General features: G+C 39.3%; 1 protein-coding gene across 1 annotated transcript in view; it reads right to left on the bottom strand.

The window, feature by feature from the left end:
* Window positions 1–22,454, bottom strand: part of IPMK (inositol polyphosphate multikinase) — a 45,025-nt gene that overhangs the window by 7,256 nt on the left and 15,315 nt on the right. The window contains exons 3-4 of the mRNA XM_075505432.1: window positions 15,426–15,522; window positions 8,449–8,621 (exon numbers count right to left, since the gene is read on the bottom strand). Of these exons, the coding sequence (XP_075361547.1) occupies window positions 8,449–8,621; window positions 15,426–15,522 (270 nt within the window). The remainder of the gene's footprint in view (window positions 1–8,448; window positions 8,622–15,425; window positions 15,523–22,454) is intronic.

The raw sequence follows: 22,454 nt of genomic DNA, 5'->3' as shown, positions 1-22,454 counted from the left end.
AATGCAGTTATTTTGCAGTTCTTAAAACTATAAAAATATTAAGCACAGCAGCAAACCAGTAAGAAATACTATGATGTGACCAGGAAGGCCCAGCTCTGTGAGACCCATCTGAAATGATAATTGTTGGCACAAATGAGGTTATACTAAATAAGTGACAGCAGTCGAGTGAAAGCTCAGTTCCAGCACTGATAGTGGTATATCAGCTCTCGACTGAAAGGGAGGCAACTCATACGGGTACAGTTTTGTCCATATCAGGAATTGTACAAGCTTAACAACTTAATTAAAAAATGTTTTACATAGAAACACATTTTCTCTCTAACTGAAATAATTTCCATAGTAGAAACACGCCAGCCAGCCAGGCCCAAGTATAATTTGTTTATGAGAGCGTAGACAACTCTTATTTGCAGAAAGACTGGTGTTACCAAGCAGGCAGTTGTCTCTGGCAGAAACTTTGTGCTTGGCACTTGTTCAGACCACCCAACCCTGCGGCACCCATCCTGGCTGCAGCGCTGTGCCCTCCCTTCACCCGCCGTAAAAAGAGAGGATCCCACAGAAAGCAAGTTGGGGCACACCGGTGAGGTGCCTGCCCCTGATCCCTCCTTTGGGGTCTCTTCCTTGCTGTAACCCACAGAGGAAGTCCAGGACAGTGAAACATCAGTGCATAAAAAGGAGTGGTATGTGAGCAATAATTAAAAAAAATGAAGAACTCTGTTTCCATTGCAGCCCCCCCAAAAGCTCCCTCCCCCATCCAAACCACAACAAGCACAATATGAAAACACAGGTCCATAACTCCTGCTTCGCAAAGCAGCTGGGAAGAAAAGTCTCAAATAGCTCTTATTTTGACAAAGAGAGAATTAATTAAATTCAGGGTCCCCAAGGAACTTAAATCATAGTGTGTGGAAATTGATGTAAGTCATCAACCATGAATTGAAGGGGCAGTAAATAATTCTGGTTATACTAAAGAAATAACAGTTCTAAGCCTGAATGTTTAAACTCACTTGGTAGCAGAGACACTTCCCACTGTTATGATTCCTATTTCCACTGTTATGATAGTTATAGAAACTGAGGCCCTGATATCTACAAACTGCAGAAGAGCATAGCAGAGGTGAGTTATTCTAAACAGGCATCTGACAAGTCTGATTTTGGTTTCACAAAACCAATCATTTTTCACCGCTTTTTTCTGGTTTTTTTCCAAAGCACATAAAAGAGGTACAGCATACAACGTATGAACCCACAGATTACTTCAGGTACCAAAGTTACTTTCAATAACATAAAAAAGTTTCAAAACCTTTTTAAATTTAAAGGGCCACAAGCCAAAGGTAATTAAATAAAGCAAGAAGAAAAAAAAAAGTATGCCTTAGGAAGAGAATAAAGAGTCTGGTGACTACATCTAAGTTTTCACTAGCTGTGTCTTCATTTTAATAATATTAAACATTCTTATTTAGTTGGTCTAGGGGCAGCTTCCTCCATACACCAGCACTGCAGCACACTTCTGAATGAACAATCTTGTTTACCAGAACTTCATCTCCTCCTCCGTAGGAGCTAACAGTTTTCGTGACATGGGCACTTGCTCAAAAATGCCGATTAAGATCTGCAAGCTCATTTTGTTTTCCAAAGAAACACTGGAGCAGCACGTAAGTCCCCTATGCTTCTGAGCTGGGTTTCCCATGAAGCCATTCTACCCCTTCTCATAATTTGCACAAAATCATTCCCCCCAAATGGCTTTCTAATAGTTTAAAAATACGCAGGCAGATATGCATGTTTTGCATTAACAGTGCATTTTTAACTATACAAAATGGTCAATGACAGACTACCAAGTCCTACACATATACCAACAGTATAATGTATATATTTAACTATATCGTGAACAAGCAAAGACTCAGAACACCCTTGGTTACCAATGGGCTTGGCTGCAGACAATAGGTAACATATATAGGTAATCATGAAAGTATTCACGTTAGCCAAAGAGCTGTCTCTTAATACTGCTTCAAGCCTTTTCTCAACTGCAGGGAAGTGACTATTTGAAATGTTCCTGGGATACCTCAACCAAATCCAAATACATTAAGCCCCATACTGAAAGCAGAGGAACAGAAAAGCAAGTTCAAACAGAAATAATCTTTCACTAGTTCTTGCTTCACCCTCACCTACCCGCCCAAAACACAGCGATGGCCGTGCTGCAGTAGCAGAAGACTAAAATCAACTTCCTAGCCTACAGACCTCTTGCTTCACTGTGCCTTTGTTCATGCCATCACCACTACTAAGCTACTGCTAACCCTTCCGAAAAGGATATTTGCCTTTGAACCAACCTTTTTCTGTATCCCTGTTGTTGCAGCTGTCTGTACTAGCCCATTTCTGTCAAAACAATGACAAGTCAAATAAGTCAAATCTGTAACCTTAACAATGGCCAAGAAATTATTAGACAGGAAAATCTCATTTCTTGTCCACCTGCCACAGCCCATGTTTGCTCTGTATTCACAAGGAGTTTCACTGTATAGTGCAAGACAAAGAAAACTCCTTATATGATTTGCAAAACATTGCCTTCAAGAAAACTCTTGCTTAATCAGTGAGTTTTGGACATTCTTACTACACAAGATCAGAGCTGTTTTGGCTGACAATGTGGAGGCTCCTCCTTGTGCCTACAAGCAGCTCCCATTTGGTGAGTTTTCTGCATAAACAGAACTGGAATCCAGCATGCTAACAGGTTCAGGTTTTTAATTATTAGTAGTAAGGACTCTGTATGGGCAGCACATCAAAAAATCCAGATGATTAGCTATCAAGAGAAACTATCTTTGGACTTTTTCAACCTGCACTTAGCTTTTGTTTCCCCACAAGGTGTTAAGTTCTTGCTGCTTGCATATACACACATTTTTGTACCCTTTTTTCAATTACGGTTAGTTCACCTGAAGTTCTTGAACTGAGGGAAACCTTGAGCTAAAATTAAAAGTTGGTCCAGTGTGGTCTTTAAAAAAGCAAGATCTCAACAGTGAGATACACAGTTTGGAAACCCTGCAACTGCAGCTTTAGGACATTAAGCTGAAGACTAGATTGAGGAAAACAAATATCGAACATTATGTAATGTTATTTACGGTAATTCAGTACCGACTTCCATGGTGAGGCAGAAAATACACACACTGTTCAAATACTTATCTGTGGCAACTCTCTAACTTCCAGAAAGTATAATTTAAATACATATTAATTAAGGCTAGTCTGTTTGGTGGAGATGCTGCTAGTACAAATAAAAATCTCTATTAAATAACTTGCAGAGCTCTTTCACATCTGCAAAAAATATTAACTAATCCACATCACTGAAACTGGGGAAAAAGAAAAATTTCGAGCAGGCTCGTACAGTACTACAGAGGGGTACCTGCAGAATGAAGGCTAACTCGATTGCATGCATGATATGGACTTGTGTGTCACTGACATTCCCACGCACTAGCCGGCGCCTGGGAAGCAGTTTCCCACGGAGCTCCCGGTGCCTGTCCCTGCTCCTCCACATGCCCCGCAAGGGCAGCAGGGGACCTGCTCTTCTAAGCAAGGACACGGAGATTAGAGATACACGCTCTGATGCAGAGACATCCAGACTTCAAAAGGCAAAAGGTTGCGCTGTCCACCCCTTGTGTTTTTTCCCGTAAATATACTTAACAGTCACCCCTATTTTACACTCATACGGGCAAGAGCAAGCTTTTAAATATTACCAGAGTTTTCTCTTTACAGCAAGGCACCTCTGTGCTCGTAACCGGCATCTGAAGGTCAGTACCCAGCCTGCTTCCAAAACTGGAGCCAAGTCGAAAGCGGGGGGGAAGCAGGCAGCACCCCAGATAACCCGAGGACATCCAAGATCAGCATCAATCCACCACCTTCACAGGGGGTAACTCCAGTGCCAGGCTGAGACACACACCCACAACTGGGTACCTTTTGCCTGGACCTCACAATTGTCCCTATATAAATATATGTTTCCTTCATGTCTGAAGAACCTAAGTTACTCTGCAGTCCTGTGATCTCTCAGGGACTGATCCTGCCACCATAGAAGACTGAGTTTAAGAAGCCTTATTTTTTTTTTCCAAAAGAAAGTAAAACAAGGATTTGAATAAAAAATAACAAAGGGAGAATTTTTTTAAAATACATTCTCTTATTTGATAATACTACTTTATAGTAATGCTATAACACTATTACTGCTGCTGAGAGCATGCCCATTTATCTAAATCCATTTAACTAAACACGTCCCCCCGCCTTTTCAAAAAAAAAAAAAAAAAAAACCAACCAAAACCAAAACCAACCAAACAAAAAAGAAACAAAAACCAAAAACCAACAACTCATGTTGTTGCCAGACCACAAGTGATTAAAGTACACATATCCCTGCTTGCTGCTGGCTTGAAAATGCAGCACAGGAAGGACACATCCCCGCTCCCCCATTTCTAAGACTATACTTATATACTATTCTATCTATTCTGCTTCTTTATTCTTCTGGTATTTGACAGAGTGCTTTATATGATGATGTATACCACCAAATGCTCTGACAATCAATAAAGTTTTAGTAAGGTCCTTACATAAAGAAGTTGTAGAATGAAATTATGTTGAAACTAATTCAGTGAAAAAGCAGACTAATCATCTTCTAAATAAAAGAAATGACACTGAAGTTAAATCATGAACCATTTTGAAAATAGCTTAATACATAATTTTGGACTCCCAGAACTTCCATGGAGCACCTCATTAGAATAAATTTCTTTTATGCCTCCTTTTTTTTTTTTTTTTTTTTGGGGGGGGGGGGGGGGCATCTCTCATCTCATCTGTCATCAGCTTTTTCCTAACATACAGGAAATCTTATCAACCATAAGGACAAGTGGACCAGCTGTCATACACATGACGAGTCTTTCATGTAAGGAAAAACTGCTCAAAAAAAATGCCAAGGTACCCATCTGCTAGAACTCGCCCAAGAGTATGACAGATGAATCTCCTGAACTCTACAAATGAAGTACTTCTGAAACATACCCTTCAATCCACTAGTAGATACCGGACTCCGAGGAATTGCTGCATTCAGTTCCACAGCATGGATTCGGCACCATCAGACTGAGAAACAGATGAGCCGAACTCAACTGCAAGAACTGGGGAGTGAAAGTGGAAAGAGAGAAAAGCAGAGGAGGTAGTGGTGCACAGAGGTAACAAAGCCAGCACAGAGAAACCAACGAGAGCCTTGATTTACTGCTCATTTCAAGCACTGCAGACACCTATTTCCAGACTTGGGGGGTGGGGGGGGCTTACTTGTTTGGATGGTTGGGTTTTTTTTTTTCAGGGCTTTTGGTTGTTTTCTTTGGTTTGCTGTGGTTTGTTTTGTCTGTTTTAGTTTGGGGGAAGGTGGGGGGGGGTAGTTTTTGTTTTGTCTTCCTCTTTTCTTAACCATCAAAGCTTGAATTAGCCTTAAAAATGTCAAAACCCCAGTTCTGGTCATTTTTTACTGTGGAAGAATATGAACACTAGATGCAGGATTTAATAGCTTTATTATTCCTCCTTTCCTAAATCTTTTTAACAACACAACAGAGCTTATGAAAAATACCACAATACTAGAAAGGGTTCATAAAGAACTCATAAAACAGACTCAGCTACAGTAATTTTAAAAATATCTTGCAGGAACATGTGCTGTAGATTAGGAAATTCACTTGTAAAAACAGCTTTGATGAGGTATCTGCATTACTGCATGCAATAGTTCATAGGCACAAACAATAAAAGTAAATGATGGATTATACTGGTAAAGTTACATAATCACCAGTTTGTGCTTTAAAAACATGTTTCAGAAATATTATGGACTACGCGATATTGCAATCAAGATGTTCTGGAAGAAAAAGAAAACCTGCAGAAATCAGGAATTGTGGATTCTGAATGGACTGTGAATACAAAATGAGACCACAACCCACACAATTCTGCTGGTATTCAACAGCATACAAAATACTCTATTTTTAATACCACATGCGCTGCAAAGATATTTTTTATGTATTTATATGTCTACTACTGAAACCATATTGCAACTTGTATTTTTGCTATTGGAACTGTACCTTAGTTTTCCAACATTTAAACTCTCACTACTTTCATAACAAATCTATGTCGTCATCTATTAAAGAAAGGAAACTCTCCACTAAATATGAAATAGGGTTTTTAACCAATGTTATTGAAATAACTGTATTTTCCAAATGCGTTTTCATGCATTTACTGTGTCTATTCAGTGCATTAAGATTAATATAGTTTAGCACATGCCAAATGCCAGAACTATGCACATAAATCAAAGCGCTGCCAGATAGGAGACTTGCTTCTTTTAAGGACAAACCATACATATTTTATATATAAACAGATGACTGCTTATTTACCAGTGTGTTAAAAAAAGCTGTATCAATGGCTTTTGGGGTAAAAGCCCACTATAAATAAATTTGGGGGTAAAAAACCCCCACATATAACACATTTTTGCTTGTATTTCTTTCATGACAGCTTGTATGATATGTGCTTTAAAAAACAGATAACTACATTTTCTATTTTTCCTGGCCCTCTCTTTCTTGCTCTTCTAAAATAGAAACTTAATAAGCAAGCCCACCTCCACGTTAAAAATAACACTGAACGAAGAGTTTAAAAACAAAATCCTCTACTTTCTGAACCATGTTATACCATGTTTTGTCCAGCAAACACTAGCAACCTTTATCCAGCACATGAGCTGTTACAGGCAGTAAATGCCCATACAGGAGAGTGTTTTACATTATGGCCAGAATCTTGCAAAAATAAAGCAAGCAGACAGGCAGAGAGCACCCCATAATCAAGAGGCGGCAGGCTGAGCAGAGAAAATGCTTTATGAATTTAGACTTGGCTAAAGTGTTGCATGAGGGGAAAAGGAACCTTTTGAATTCTTTTTGGAAAATAACTTCCAACATGTGATTTGATACCGAAGGCACAAAACAAATCTCATCCAGTTAATCACCAGATGGGAAACTACAATGCTTGGGGGAACCATCATTATACATACAGTTCGGATTAGGAAATCGAAAGTATTTCTGCAACAGGATAAAGATACCAATAAATGACAATGTTAGAAACAATGTTAGAAACAATAGTCACAAGCAAAAATACCATGGAAGCAAGCATTCATTCCTTTCGCACTGTTGTGAAACAAAGGATGTGAAGTGCATTGTTTTACACGAGATAAGAAAGGTTATGTAATGACATAAGCCAAATCCAAAGCTATAATCTCCAGCCTTCCTTCTCGATCTAAACTGTTTGACTGGTTTTTGACTTGACTCCCACGTTCTCTCTCATAGGCTTACATAATAACTACCCATGACCACCATAATTTATAGCTGTAAAAGCTTATCTCAAGACAGAGTTAAGGCTGAGAGCCTAGGCAATTAAGTACAAAACATTACAGCGATATTAGAATTATTTCAAACAATGGTGCAATCTGTGTGCTGTTGCTATCTAACAGCAAAGGGGAAGCTTATCAAAGTCTTCAGCCATTTATGCTTGTTGATGCAGAGCTTGAGAAGCCCTAGCTTTGCGTATGCGAGAAGGAAAACAAAAATCTCACATCAAAAAAAAATTATTCCTGTGCCAATCATAGCAGAAAAAAGTACTTTAAATGCATTGCATCAGGAATTCATTACTGACATCAACACATTTGTATTACTGATCCATAAATGTTCTGTACAGCTTTGCTTTACATTGAAGTTTTAGAGTAGCCAGCACACAAATACTGTATCTTCATCTTTCTCCTCACCTAAGATAAGGAAATGTAATAGCGTTAGGACGGACATCTGCAGGGCCTTATCCATCTCAAACTAACCTTCACCTGACAGTTGTTCCTCGAGCACATAAGCATCAAAGAGGTTTTCTTCTGGCAGAAAGCTTTTTTAAATGCAGAACGTAGGCAGCTATTTATAGCTACATGCATCACCTCTGAGAGCTAACTTACTCTTCCCTAAATAGAAAAATTACAGAAAAATTATTTTTATTTAAAAAAAAAAAAAAATCAGGATGAAAAATTTGGAGAGGATACAACTTGTTATTAAATTATTACAAAGACTGGTTCAGTATGTAAATCTCTGACCTCAAAGTCAAAAAATTACTTTGATAATTTGAAATATCTGCTATGCAAGAAGAATTAATTGCAACTACATTCAGTTTTAAAAAACTATGGTCTGTCCTAACCCCTTTCTTGTACACATATACAGAATCCAGGTTGCAAATAGATTCCCAGAAGGGACACAGCCAAGTTAAACACTTGTTGTGAACAAGAGCAGTGTTTTGGAACATATTTCACAAATCAGTTGATACCAGTACTACCAACATATTCAGATAACACTTTATTTACATAAAACTTAAGAGGATTGTCATTTGCTAGAAAAATTAGCCACTGTATCTGGTGTGGGACAACAGGCCAGAGCATAAGCTGAATTTGAAAACAAAACAAGTTCTTACCCTCATGCCAAGTACCAAAAACCCAATCTCTTCCATCAGCGGGTACTTGCTGACCTGCTGCTGTATCTTCTCAGCTGAAGCATACGGATCATAACTTTTCTGACCTATTTTTACATCCATTATGCAAGGCTTATTAAACTTACAGGTCACATCTTCCAGTTTTAGATACATATCTGTTAAAAAGACAAGACTTAAATAAACAGTGGGTCAAAGCAAAATAATTATACAGTTTCTGCTGAGCTGCTGTGGAGGAAGGAGAATAGTTTAAGGCTTAACACCACGTGAGTTCAAGAGTCAAATCTGTCTCTGAACACAGACTAAATCATGGTCATTGACACCCACAAATTCTGTTGGCATTAAATTCTAAATGCCTTATTGTTTAGCAAATTGTATACGATTGAAGTGTGCTAACGTACCACTCACATTCAAATTATTGCCCAGATGAAATTCATGAGTAGCTTTTATTAAGCCATTAACATACTTCAAATAGCATTAATAAGCACATACAAATGCACGTTACTACATGGCTGGTTTTGCAATGGAGATGTTTTTTTCTTTCTCTGTGTGAAAGAGCTAGAATTAAACCAGCAATTTTTCTTTGTGTCACTTGAAAAATGAAATTAACATTTCAGAGTCCTACCCTACAGGGGCCGAAATGCATCTCATTTTTCTTCTTTTTATCCCACTCCCATCTGTACTCATTTCTCATGGCACACCTTTTGGTGAAAACACTCCCCAAATCCTAGGCTGCCTTTCATCCATTTCCAAAAGTTCCTTTGGGAGGCTGGGTGGACTGAAAAACCCCAAGCCCTTGGAGGGCCTGAAGATTGAAAGGAGTATCTAAAACCTGGTCAAACTGGTTTATGTTTTTCTCCAGTGCAGATAAAAGACTATAACCAACATGATCTACAGCACCGATTGCCAGAACACAACAAGAAAACAAACTTCAGTAACTGCTTGACTTGCCGATAACACTGCTTGAAGGAAGCTCCAGCCCTTGCCAGGGCATGATATGCACCAAGACAACACACAGCATTAACACGTCTCATTCTTCACCTTCTGCAAATCCACCTGTTATCAGTGACAAACTTCACATTAAAGTTTGTTTTTCTTTCAAGTACAGCGTATTCCATGAGTGTATTTCTTTGGCTTTAATGCAATCTGAATACACAAAAACATTGTATTATTCCCCATTCCTGCAGCATGATCAAAAATGGAATTGCCAAAGCAAGCAAAAACAGTTCAAGTTTAAGGAGCAAAGTGCCTTGTTTCGATAGCTGTACAGACAGGTAACAAAACCAGTTAGAGTCAAGATAAAGGGAACAAGCAATGTTCAATTTCCACTTAGTAAGTAGAAACACTTTCTTAAGGGTAAGAAATGAAAGGGACTTTTATTACTTTAGTAAGTCCTACTTAGAGCTTCAATTTTTACACCATCATGATCGAATGTCCCGATTCCCCAAAGTACATATATATCAATCTGAAATAGGTTTGATTTAATCCTTAGATGCCTGCTTTATGTGTAAATGGGACTAAGCACATTGTTCATGTAAAGTCATTCTCAGGAAAGTATGTCAAACCAATACACTATTTAAAAAAATCCAGTCTTAACTAACTTACCGCATCAGCTTACAGTACTTTTCAATGTCCTTTGGGCTACAGAATCAATATAGCTACAGCAAAAAGTTTCATTATAGACTAGCTCACCTCTAAACCAGGTTTGTTAGCTACAACTGCAGGGATATCCAAGCTAAAATAACTCATACTTAACTTTGAGAAGCTGCAGGCAGCAAATATACTTGATATTTGCTCACTAGATATCCCCTAAGGAGAAGCAGGACAAACACTCTCCCCACCAGGAAGTGTATTCTGTATCACCTGAACAGCAGGTGCCACTTCTTCTATTCAAAGTTTTTATACACAGGTCTAATTCAGTCAGATATTAGCACAGCTTTTGCGGGGCTTTGGGAACCACTACTGAATCCAGGGGAGTCCATATAACTTGTTATCAATCTGTTATTAAAACAAAAATTGTAAAAACCTAAGTGTCATCCTTCACACCTATCCTTTTTTCCCCACCATATTACAGAAATCACTGTAATCAATAGATTCATGTCATCACTCTAAAACAATCCAGAAAACAACAACTAAATGAAATTCAAGGTCTTCAGTATTTAGCTCTTGAAAGCACTGAGCCAGAGGTATGCCATAGGAGGTGAGGAAAGAAAATAAATACAAAAATGTCTCAGAAAATGGCTGCAGTCCTTCACCACCAACTCCACAACCCTTTGGATTACATTGTGAGCACCTCCAGACTCAAAGTGATACAAATAAAAAATTATACAAATTGCAAGTTACCACAAATTATACAAATTGTTTAGATGCAATGTTTTTATATACAGTGGTATTTTAGGGTTGATAAAGTAGTGTAAAACATCTATTTCCATAATGCAACAAAAAGTGAACTCATAAAAATAACTAGCTTTAAAGGCAGAAGTTAAATCTCCCAAAACCTAGCATACTTCCCTTCAGACAACATGCAGGCAAGACAGTTGTGCTCTTTCCATCAAAAGCATTTTAGAGCACCCATGGTTATCCGTTGTCCTCTACTCTGCTGGTCCAAATCCCTCTTTTTAAGTATACAGCACCAACATTCAGCACGTCCAAAATATTTAAAAGTTCTAAATATCTGTCACTTTTTAGTTCCCCAAGCATTTCAGATCTGTTAAGCTAGAATATCTCCCTTACGGACCTCCTAAAAATGTAACAATTACTATTTAAAAAAAATTAAGCATTAAAATAACTTAGGAGCTAACACCAACCCTGGGAAATACTGATTACTTGGCAAAGCCCGTGAATTATCCAGAAATGACTCATCTCTCTCATACTTTTTGGCATTATCTAAGTCTTCATCCTTAGCTAACTGCTAGCTCAGAATTAAGACTATGTTACATCTGTTCAACGCACACACCCTCACTCTCAAAAAGCTTTTCGTCCTTGCGGGAAGAGCAATGCCACCACAGATAAAGCATTATACCAAGTTATTTTTTCTCATTACAGCTTCAGATAAATGCATCACGTGTTTATGCTTCCTTTTTCCTGGCACTGTTTGGTTCTTATTTGCATTGTGTTCAAGACCTATGGTCTACTGAAACAGACCCCAAAACCACAGTATCAGATCATATCACAACTTTCAACAGTTACCCCTAGAATATCTCGAAGCATTAAGACTAAGGCAAACAAAGCAAGCTTCAGATTCAGACATCAGTAGATATCACTGCTCTACCTTTTCAAGTCAGGTGCTCTCATAGTCTTTAAGGATCTGACCCCAAGTGTCCTTCTCAAGGTCATCAACAAGTCTGCAGCTGAGCCTAGATAACTAGAGCACTCTCCTTCCTCTCCTTGTTTTGTTAAGCAAAAAATTGCAGATTTTTCAAGCAGTTCAGTTTTTCTAAGTTACTATGTAGTACACTGCTAACCCAACATGCTTCTGAAAATCACGCATTCGCCATCTAAAACCAGATTAAATTAAAATCCCCTGCAGGAAAAAGAACTCATAAGGATTTTTGTATCTTAGTTTTGGCAGATAATCCTGACTATGTATTTCAAGGATTTAAACAAATCATTCCTCAGAGGCTTGCCCTCCCCCTTTCTATTTTTCAGTGGCAGGAAAGGAGGCAGGAAGATGCGGCTTGACATGTCATTTACATATTTTACTACAGTCCCAAAGGAGACAAACCAAAAGACCACCAAAATTCAGCAAGTATGCACGGCATGAACCACTGCAGACTTCAGCACATACATGCTGATGCATTCAGTCCTCACTGGAATGAGAAATGACAAAATAACTTGAGGCATCTGACTTCTCATAACTTACAAGACATCTCTCAAAACATATGAATAAGCAGGGAAAAGCCTCAGTTGCTCCCAGCAACAAGAAAAGAGAGGTTTGAAGATGGCTTATATTTATCTACCCTGTTCTCAGTTTAGGCAACAAAAATTAGAGCACAGTATGAAATGAGCAGCAGTAAACTTACTTAAAAAAAAACATGCAGGGGCAACAAGTAGGCAGCAAAAATCAGAACTCTCAGCAGGAGATATAAAAAGCTTAACATGGCTCCTACATCTTTATAACAACTTTTCCACTTCTTTATTAATAAAATCAAAATGCCCACAATGCCAGTGAACCCAAAGTTCAAATCAGATTGTCTGACTCCAATTTTAGATTAGCTTAGGGAGATGGCGTGTCATCCACCTCTAACTCCATCTCCTGTGCAGTAGTACTAGGTATGCAATTTCAGCACAATGGGACAGTTATTTACAAATTTTACTGACACTGTGAATATCAGTCTGTCTTTTCTGTCACAGTCCCTATGGTCTCATTTACACTTAATACATTTCACCCCTTTTAGCTAGCAATTTCATCCACTCATCTACATTTCCAGCATAGAAGACTGATGCCTCTCCCTAAATATTTCTCTAAGCAAATAAACTCCTTGTGTTCTCCACCTTACCCACCACAGTTCCTGCTTACCTGTCACATGGAAACTCAGAGACGGTCACAGATCAAGGTCAGAGTGGTCCTAAATTAAGTTACTCTGGTTTTTTTCCCTACCACAAGCCTACGATTCTCTTCACGTCTATATGAACCTACTCAAACTCTCAAACCTCTTCTACTCAAGATAACAACTATCATGCTACACATACAAGACACCATTCAAAGAGACCTCCTTCTTCCCTATCTCATAAATAAAAGAACTTTATATGAAACAAGGACACCAATGGCCATCCTCTCTCTGCCCTGGCAAACCTGGCAAGCTGTTGCTCCTCTACAAAAACACTTTTTAAAAATATATATAGCTCAGAACACGCAGCAAGCATAGTTTAGTAACTGATAGATTGTTTAATTTAATTTTGGTTTTTTAGAAGTCATCTATGGCTAATTTAGCAACAATAGGGAATTATTGGGTTCACTACTCAGAGGTTGTATGGAGCTGTGTCCCCAGAGTCCATAGAGCAGTGCCTCCCAAAGGAAAGGTCAGGCTTCCAATGTCAAGACTGCAAAAACCTACAAATACATCCTCAATCTACACCTAAGAATTAGATATCTTTCTAGTAGCTAGATTCCCTCATCTAATGTCACGGGACACACCACAGCAGCTAGGCATATTGTTCAATCTTTTGAACCAGAGCTTAATCCACAGCTGATTTGGGGGGGACAGGTAACAAACCCATCCCCGATTTCCCCAAAATAGCCTCTCCATGTCCCTCCTCTGTGCGATTACTTCCCCTCTTCCTATATTTCTAAACTTGTTTTCCTACTTTTCATGCAGTCTAAATGCAACACTGCTGATTCTTTTCACCTCTGGTGCCAAGCACTGATGCACACACACAAATGCATCACAGAGGTTTTCCTTCACGTCTAGCATTAGCAAAACTGCATTTGCAAATACCTGCTAAACAACAGAAGACTTCCAGTGTGAATGGCTACCTCCTTAGCTTTGGATGTATCAAACACGCTTGCGTTCTGTTAAGCTCCGTCATCGCTAATATATTTGATTTCTATCAGGACTACACAAAAATCATTAATACTACAGATAACAGAGTTGGCAATGGAGTGTTTTGTTTGAACCCCTGCCATAGCTTTCTATGAAGAGGGCTCCCGATAGTGCACACTCTTTTCAAGAAGCAAAACAAACAAAATCAAAAGTTACTCTTCCTTTAAACAGTTACTCCTACTGGCTATGCCTGAACTACTTACTGATGGAGACCTGCCAAAATTCAGCCCCATGGTGCACAGTGTTAGTGAATTCCCAAAGTAAACTAGGGATGTGTTGAATTACTGTATCTTGGCTAGACCACGTATTTTTACATCTTAAGATCCTACTGTGAATAGAAAAAATTGATTTGCAATTTGGAGGGGACATTAAGTGAGCTCCATGACACACGTAAAATTATGAGGGAAGGAAAAAGATAGCTCCGGTAGAGCTATTTGAGTCATTGCCAAATATGAAAGTGTGAAGGCAAATCTGAGCCAAGAAAGTGCTGGGTGCTACCACAATCCTCCTCGCATTTCTTTTTGCAGAGTTTAGACAGTGTCTTTGGACAGTGTCTTACTACTTTCTTTGGAAAACAAGTCTATCAAGTGACAGCACGAGCAAAAGAAGACAGAGTTATATTAAAGGAGCAGAGCATCTAGTTTTGGTGCCCATGTATTTAAATAAACTTGATGGCATCCTTTTGTTTCTGTATGTTCCAGAAGCTCCACCTGCCCCGTGTGAATAAGAAAAGTCCCCAGAAGAAAAACTAGTTTCTGTTTCAAAGACATCAATAATATCTATTTTCTCTTGAAGAGACAACCTCAATTGTCCTCCAAAATACCTTTTTGTTCCTGACTCGTAACATGTTATACAAACACAAAGTTAAGATACCAGAGCTTTGCTCCATTTAAACCAGTAACAGCGGATGACAAGCAGAGCTCCCCAGCAAGGGCACCTGCTGAAATAACTGCTTTGTTTGATATGGCATGGCAATGGGATCCAACCTCTGGAGATCCAGCAGTAGATTCCAGTTTGAATGCCTCCCCTTAGGCCCCAAGCTATCCATTTTTTCTTCCTTACACACCCACACAGCACCCGTCTTTTGCCCTGATGGCCTGACGAGACATAAATGTGCAACCAGCCCACTCCTCCAACATGACCCAGAGCAGAGCGGCAGCTCAAAGGCAATATGCATCAGGTCCAGCTACTCAGGAAACATTTACTATACAAACGGTCATGCTCCATCTGCCCTGGGAGGAAGACCCCAAAGAACTAATCCAGCCAGAGGACTGCAAACTGGAACTGGTTGCTAGAGAGAACATTAGTGGGTTACAAAACAAAACCAAAAAACCCCTACAGAGCTCGCAACTGCCAAAAATCAGTCCCCAGAAGATTTTTCCAGGAGGTTTGGATTAACAGATAAAATTAGAACAGTACCATTTGGTGCAGTAGGTGGTGACCAGACACCGAAGTATTTTGGCAGATATTCCCGCAGCTCCAGAAGAATGCTGTCGCAACAGTTGGAGTCATAAACCTGAAATAAATTGGGGAGGGGTGGAGAGACCATCAGTTTAAAACATTCATTTTATACTTCCAATTGTCCCATAATTATAATTTCTTACAGTCTTTGTTTTCGTATGTTTAAGATTTCTACTTTACATTTAAAAAACATGCAAGATGAAGATGATAATTATCACAGTGCAACATAAATGAATGCTATCTTTTCTTTAAAATTTTAAAGTGGAAAAAATGCATCAACTCTACTACAAATAATTTATGGCTTAACTTGAATAAAAATCTAAACTATAATTGTTAGCATTGAAGCCTATTTAGCGATAAGCTTGTTCTCCCATCCTGGATGCAAGATTACATAGGAATTCTACATTGTATCATATATCCAAAGCTTTTTAAGTTATATCAGGTAAAGTATACAAGCTCAGACTGGATAGTATTTCCTCATTTCCTCCAAAACAACTCATCCTGTGCATTGTCTGTGTGATGTAGTTACAATTCAAATATATTTCTTTTCATTAGGTTTAACGCTCTCAACATTTTTTTCAACTTCTGTAAGAAACACAAGAACAGTTTGGGAACAGCAGCTGCCTTATATTCCTGAAGGAGCAATTCTTTGCGGAGTTACAACAAAGCCTTGGATACTATCTGCTACGGAATCGCATGACTGTCACCAGTTTGCAGTGTTGCTATTAAGTGGGTTTCAAAACCATTCCCTTGACCAGATTCACCCCACCCCACCCAAAGGATCTAGTTACAGGCATAGGGGATAGCCTACAGCACGGTTCAACATGCTTTGCATACTAAAAGATCTATATCCACACAACTACAGGTTACAATGATTATTATTGCATTTAGGAACCATCTCATCCTAATCCCCTTGCAGCTGCCACAGTTCTGATGCTATCAGACTTGTATCCCACCCCTGCAGCGGCTGCACAGCAATACCCACAGACACTGCACACACAAGTGACCAGGGCAAGCTAACAATTCTGCTTTCACTTCAGTATGGGATGCACAGGAGTGCAGTCAGAGCCCACTGCAAAGTCAGAAGCAATGCAAATAATTATTTAAGGTGTTGAGAGCTCTACAGAGTTGGCTCAGCTCATTGCTTTGAGACCCACATTTAACCATGATGGAAGAATATCTTGCGATGGAAGCTACAAAGGGTCAGTATTGCAAAATACATGCCTTTAGCATTGTAATATTAATACGTCTCGGGAGAAAAAAAACCCAGACCTGAAGTCCAGCTACTATTTTAGAGCATCAAGGCAAGCCTCAGCTATGATGACCGATGCTGCGTAACTCTAGACAGAGCTTCATGCAGCAGCAGAATGTTAAAATTAGTCGATGTGGGTTTGTGCTAAATTTAGGTTTCATCGCAGAAACCTCAAACTGGGCAAACTCAAATCACCAGTGTGCTCCAAACGCACGGCATTGTTTCATAGCCCTTTAGGCACATCTAATACAGGGCTCTCCTGGGCTTGTACCAGCGACAATTCCGACACCTTTATGCCAGCACTGTTACTGGGCAGTGACCAAGAAGGTGATACAACCAAATCCACGCCAACCTTACGCTAGAGCATTTGACCCATTCCTTTAACTAGCTCACGGTATAAGCCCCATTTTAAAGATTCTAAGGAGGGGGCTGAATCCTCAAAGCTCAAACCACACAAATATGTCCACAGCATGATGCAAAACACTGACATACACCTACTGCTGCACCCTCTACCACTACTGTTCCTATCTTAAGCATACAAAAGTTGCTGGGTGTGTATCTTACAAGTCACAGTGTCACAGTACAGAGCACTGATCTCTTTTCACACATCCTGGTTTGACAAGCTGGCATCACCGCTGAGGACTACAGGTAATTGTACGTCTAGGCCTATTTTTGCTCCATGTTAACACAACCTGGTATGCTGATATTCTTGTGCTCCAAGAAAAAAAACCTTGCTTGTGCCTAGGATCAGTGGCTGCTGTTTATTTTTATTTATTCAACATTTCTTTGCTGAGCCTCAGAGGTTGCTAGCAGAAGACAGGGCTTTCCCCAGAAGACTGCAATATAGCTTGATCTTACTAGCTTAAGGAAGAAAAAAGAAATTAAGGGTTAAGGGTGGGAGAGAAGAGAAAGATTAGCACCATGCAGATGCTGAGGCACAGATCCGTTCACTGCTATCTTTTATAAGAGAGTTCACTGTTCCCCACCGTGCAGATGGCTGTTTCTGGGCCAGGACTTCAAGCACTGACTGGTGGAATTACTTCATGCTGCGGGTATTTTCAGACAAGTAGTACAAATCCAATTTTTGTTTACTGTGGTAGTTTATTATCATAGCACCTCATAGCCAAGACAGGGAATTGCATTGCACGTAGCACAAATACTCTTTTCCCTGGTGAATTTAAGCAGATCTGAGAGACAGTGACCATCATGCAGTATCACAGCCTTTACCTGGGAGCAAGTATATATATTTAGGTCAGGACAAAGAGGAGAGAGATAGAAGCAAAAAGTGCAGCGGACAAGGAGGAGAAACACTGGATGCAACTGAAAAATCAAGCAAACATAGTAAGAACTCATTTGCTTAATTTATAGGCAGAAAGATTCTCAGAGAGTGACATGTCAGGAGAGCACTTCCATTTTTTAAAGAGACAGTACTCTTGCTTTTACTTACTTTTTAATCACCAACATTAGGTGATTAAACTTAGCAACTTAGCAAGTAACTACAAGTATGCTCCTGTGTATTTCAAATAGTAGGATACAATAAAGATATTCAGATCATTTATAATGGGATGTAATAGCCCAAAGTCAAGACCAAATGGTGAAAAGAGCTCCAGGAGTGATACATTCCAAGTAGTCTATCCTTTAATACACTTATGTAAGACATTTTAAATTGAGATAAAACTCACAGTAATGCATTGTTCAGTATCATTACTTCAGCATAACAGAAGTAAGTGCATTATTTCTGTCTCTCAAGAAGTTATCTTGCTCCCAGAAACAGTAATAAATTCCCCTCATAAGTTTGACGTAACATATACAAAGCACTTATTTGACCTTAACATAGACCTCAATCTCAGCCTTGTAATGTATTTGCATGTCAAACAAGAATAAGCACTCAGTTAATAAAGATCAGAGGAAGTCCTTTGGTGTGGGCAAAGCAACAAAACCAGCCATTCCAGGAATTATGCTCATTCCTATGCAGGAGAGAACCACTTCCGCTCATTAGAGAGGGGCCTCGTAAACAGCACCTGTGCCACGGGCATTTCTTCTCATTTCATGCAACCTGGTAGCAAGCTACACATTTAGATATCATTCAGAATGCCAAATATAAATGTATACATGACAAAACCATCCCTAAAATTACACAGGAAATAAACAGTGCACCTCATGCCCCAAAAGGTACCACTACCAATCTTGCTGGAAAACTCATGGAAGAGACAGGTTATCACTTACCCCAGAACAACCTTTAGAAATAAACCATTATATTTTTACTTATATCAGCAATATTCCAATTTCACTTCAAGCAGCTGTGCTTTTTTTTATTAATGTAACAACAGGTCCATTTCTCCAGCATACACTGACAAATAGAAGTTATTTCTGCTTTACTGGTAACTGTACATAAAGTCTTCATCCAACAAATCAAGAACTACAAAACAATTCAGTGTCAGCTCAGCCAGGGGAGGTATCCATTCTACATATCACAGGCTACATTCTTCCAATAGCACAAACTGGAGACACAAAAATGTAGTAACTGTTGGGCTTAAAAGCAAGTAAACAGGATGCTGACATTTGGAAGGCTCACAACATGACCATTACAAATTACAGCAACTAACTCACAGGAAGAATATGCCCCAGATATGCCCTGTGGCAGCTCAGATAGTCTAATAGACACCATGAAGTCATAATTTCCAGCTACTCAAGACTTTTTAATTCCGAGGCAAATTTACCATCCCTTAGTTTCTAATCCAGAGTACACTCCGTTTGTTTTGTTAAGTCTGATCCAAACAGATTCATCTGTTTTTTAATGCAAACAGGGGCTGCTTGGGAGAATGGGAATGTTCTTTTCCTTATTTAAAGCAGCATGACATTCGGGTTTTTTTGTTTTCTAAAGACTAGCTAATCACATAAACGACAGAGGGAGAGTAAAACAAATGTTTAAATTTCAACAGGAAACTAGTTCTGGCAGTACAGACCCGTCTTCAGTTGTCCTGATGAAAATATACCACTTTGACAGAAATGCAGTCTAAAGAGCATCTTCTAAAGTACATAAAAGAGTTGATTTAAAAGAACATATATTTTAAATTTGCATTTATTTTAAAGCTGTTTGAGTAGGAAACTTTAAATGCCAGAGTAGGCATGTCAGTCTGAAGCATCACCTTTTCTTGTTGCCAACTATCATAAATTGACCCTAAAGGCAGTAGCACTATAGCTTGCAGAGTCTCAGGATACACAACCAGTTGCCAACAACAGGCAGAGAGTTCAGTTTCCAATGCGGTTTTGAAGTGTTCTTGAGGGGTGACGAGCAGTTAATGTCATGTGCTCAAATTAGCAAATGCAAGATTTACAGATGATAGTGCAATCTTAATTCTGTCTCCCAATGTGTATACATTATATTACAGACTTTAATTACCTGAGCGCACACTGCATTTCCCTCCGGACTCCTACATCACCCAATTACACCAGGCAAATACAAGGGCCAAAAAATTGAGGCTGAAACAGCAGCTGTGATTTTAGCAATTCATAACTGCTTGGCTTTACAACTCAGATAGCACTTGCTTTTTTTTCAAAGTAGTACCATCGTGTTTTGACTTGCAAGCATCCGCAGTATTTGTTTCCAAAAATATGACTGGAATTGAGCCAGTTCTGCTTACATTCAAAATATCTGATACCAGAGCAATTGCAAAAGTTAAATATTTGTGAATGCTGTTATATTAAATGCTATTATACTGAATTGCTTATTTTACTATCCAATATGTAGCCGTACTATACGTGAGATTGTAATCATTATTCTCACTGAAGATACCTACAGAAAGTCAAAAAAAAAAAAGCTTAAAATAACTTGGGATATATTCCCACAATCTGATCCCATAAATGGATTTTCAAATAAGAATGGCACACACCTGTGACAATCATATCCTCTTCCAGGAGTCAGGGAAAAAAAGTTATAGCAAGGAGTTAGCCATCTTACCTTCCAAAACAACGAAGGCTGTGAAAATAAGCTTCAGAAATCTCCCAAACAGATACTTATTTGGTCATGTTTATCAACCAGTCATTCTCTAACAATGCCAAAAAAACAGTAGGTCTTATTTTATCCACTTCCACATGTTTTATATAGTCAAATTTAGGCTGACCCTAGCAAGATTTGCAGCCCCAGGCATGGAATCATCTTTACAAGAGGCAAAGCAAACCCTGACCCATTTCTGAGAATGTGGCAGAGCTTCAAAACTTCAGCAGACAGAAGAAGAAACCAAAAGGCAGCAGTCAGGCACAGCTACCAGCAGCAATGCTGAACAAATACCATGGTGGAGCCGTGAGTGAAGAGCTGCAGTTACCATACGCAGCAAGATGCTCTGAAACGGTCAGAGGTAAATTGGCTAGAGACAGATCATCCAGTCCCTCTTTCTTTCCAACAACCACTTACTGCAGAGGCAAGGCAGTATTTTGAAAGACATAAGCAGGCACCTGACCCTACCCCATCACGAGCAGAAAAGGGTTGTTTCCCTCTTCACAAGACAGCAAACCCTCATCTCATCTTTCATCCCACAAGATTCCTGGGCAACTAAAGATTAACAACAAAGCAAGTTTAAATTATTTACTTTACCCACACACCCCTACAATTGCTGCAAGCCACTCAGCTGAGCATAGCGCAGGGTAGCGGGCGTCAGGGCCTTCTTGGTCAAAATTGCAAAATTAGAGATCACATTTCATCACAAATCTCTTGCCACAGAACTGAGCTTCCTCTTGCCCTTCAGTCTCTCCTAGATTCACAACTCGCTAGCACAATCAGATGTTACATTCATCTTCAGCTGCGTAGGAGCTGGAGTCTTCGATGAACTTGAGAGCTCTTTGAAGTCAAAAGATAATTCTTCTTTCAGGATGTGCAACAAAGCCTGATCCCTCAGGCACCACAATCCGATTCAGCTTTTTCTTAAAAAGAAAAAAATAAGCTCTTAAGATACCCAGGAAAGTGTAGGTGATTGTATTTACATTGACAGCACAAACACCTGTTAAGCAGCCTCCTAAGTAGGTTACAAGACTCTTAGGTGAGTATCATCCAAAAGTACATGGCAAATTGCACATCAAGGTCTCTACTGCAGAATCTACATTCCTTTGGTTCAGTTATGTCAACGTGCACATACAACAGACTGGACCAGAGTTCACATTAGGTACTCTCCACCAGAGGCCAAAATAAAGAGAACATAGCCTAAAAAAATGGTTAAGACATACTACCGTTGGTCATCTGGTAAGGAAGTTTCAATTTTAACACACTAAATACTTCTCCTGTTCTTACTTACTCTTACTCTTCCTTCTTAGTTTGACAACACTTACCATTCACCCAATAGAGCTGTAGTGATGCTGTCCTGAAGCTACCCACTGCAAAAACTCAAGCTACCAGCAGCCAGAGAGATCCAGCAAATTTCAAGGCAAAAAGTCAAGTCACTTTGCCTATTCATACTTCCCTTGAAGAAGCATGGTACAACCAGTTTTCTCATCTATCTTTACAACTATTGTGCCAAAAGACAGTTCTGTTACTGCAATTCATGAAGTAGTGCAACATGAATACTGCTTCGCATTTTAAGGGAAGACACAGACCTGGTCAGAAACCACCACCTTGACCCATCCAAACCCTCACAGATGCAAAAGCAAGTTGAACAAAGACAGCAGCCAGAGTGTTTTCATACAAACTTTCTTCTCCAAGAAGATTTTTTTTAAGCAACTCCAACTATTCAAGAGTTCAAGCT

This window comes from Mycteria americana, chromosome 6, assembly GCF_035582795.1.
Source record: "Mycteria americana isolate JAX WOST 10 ecotype Jacksonville Zoo and Gardens chromosome 6, USCA_MyAme_1.0, whole genome shotgun sequence".
Classification (NCBI taxonomy): domain Eukaryota; kingdom Metazoa; phylum Chordata; class Aves; order Ciconiiformes; family Ciconiidae; genus Mycteria; species Mycteria americana.
This window is presented reverse-complemented; position numbering and strand designations above follow the sequence as displayed.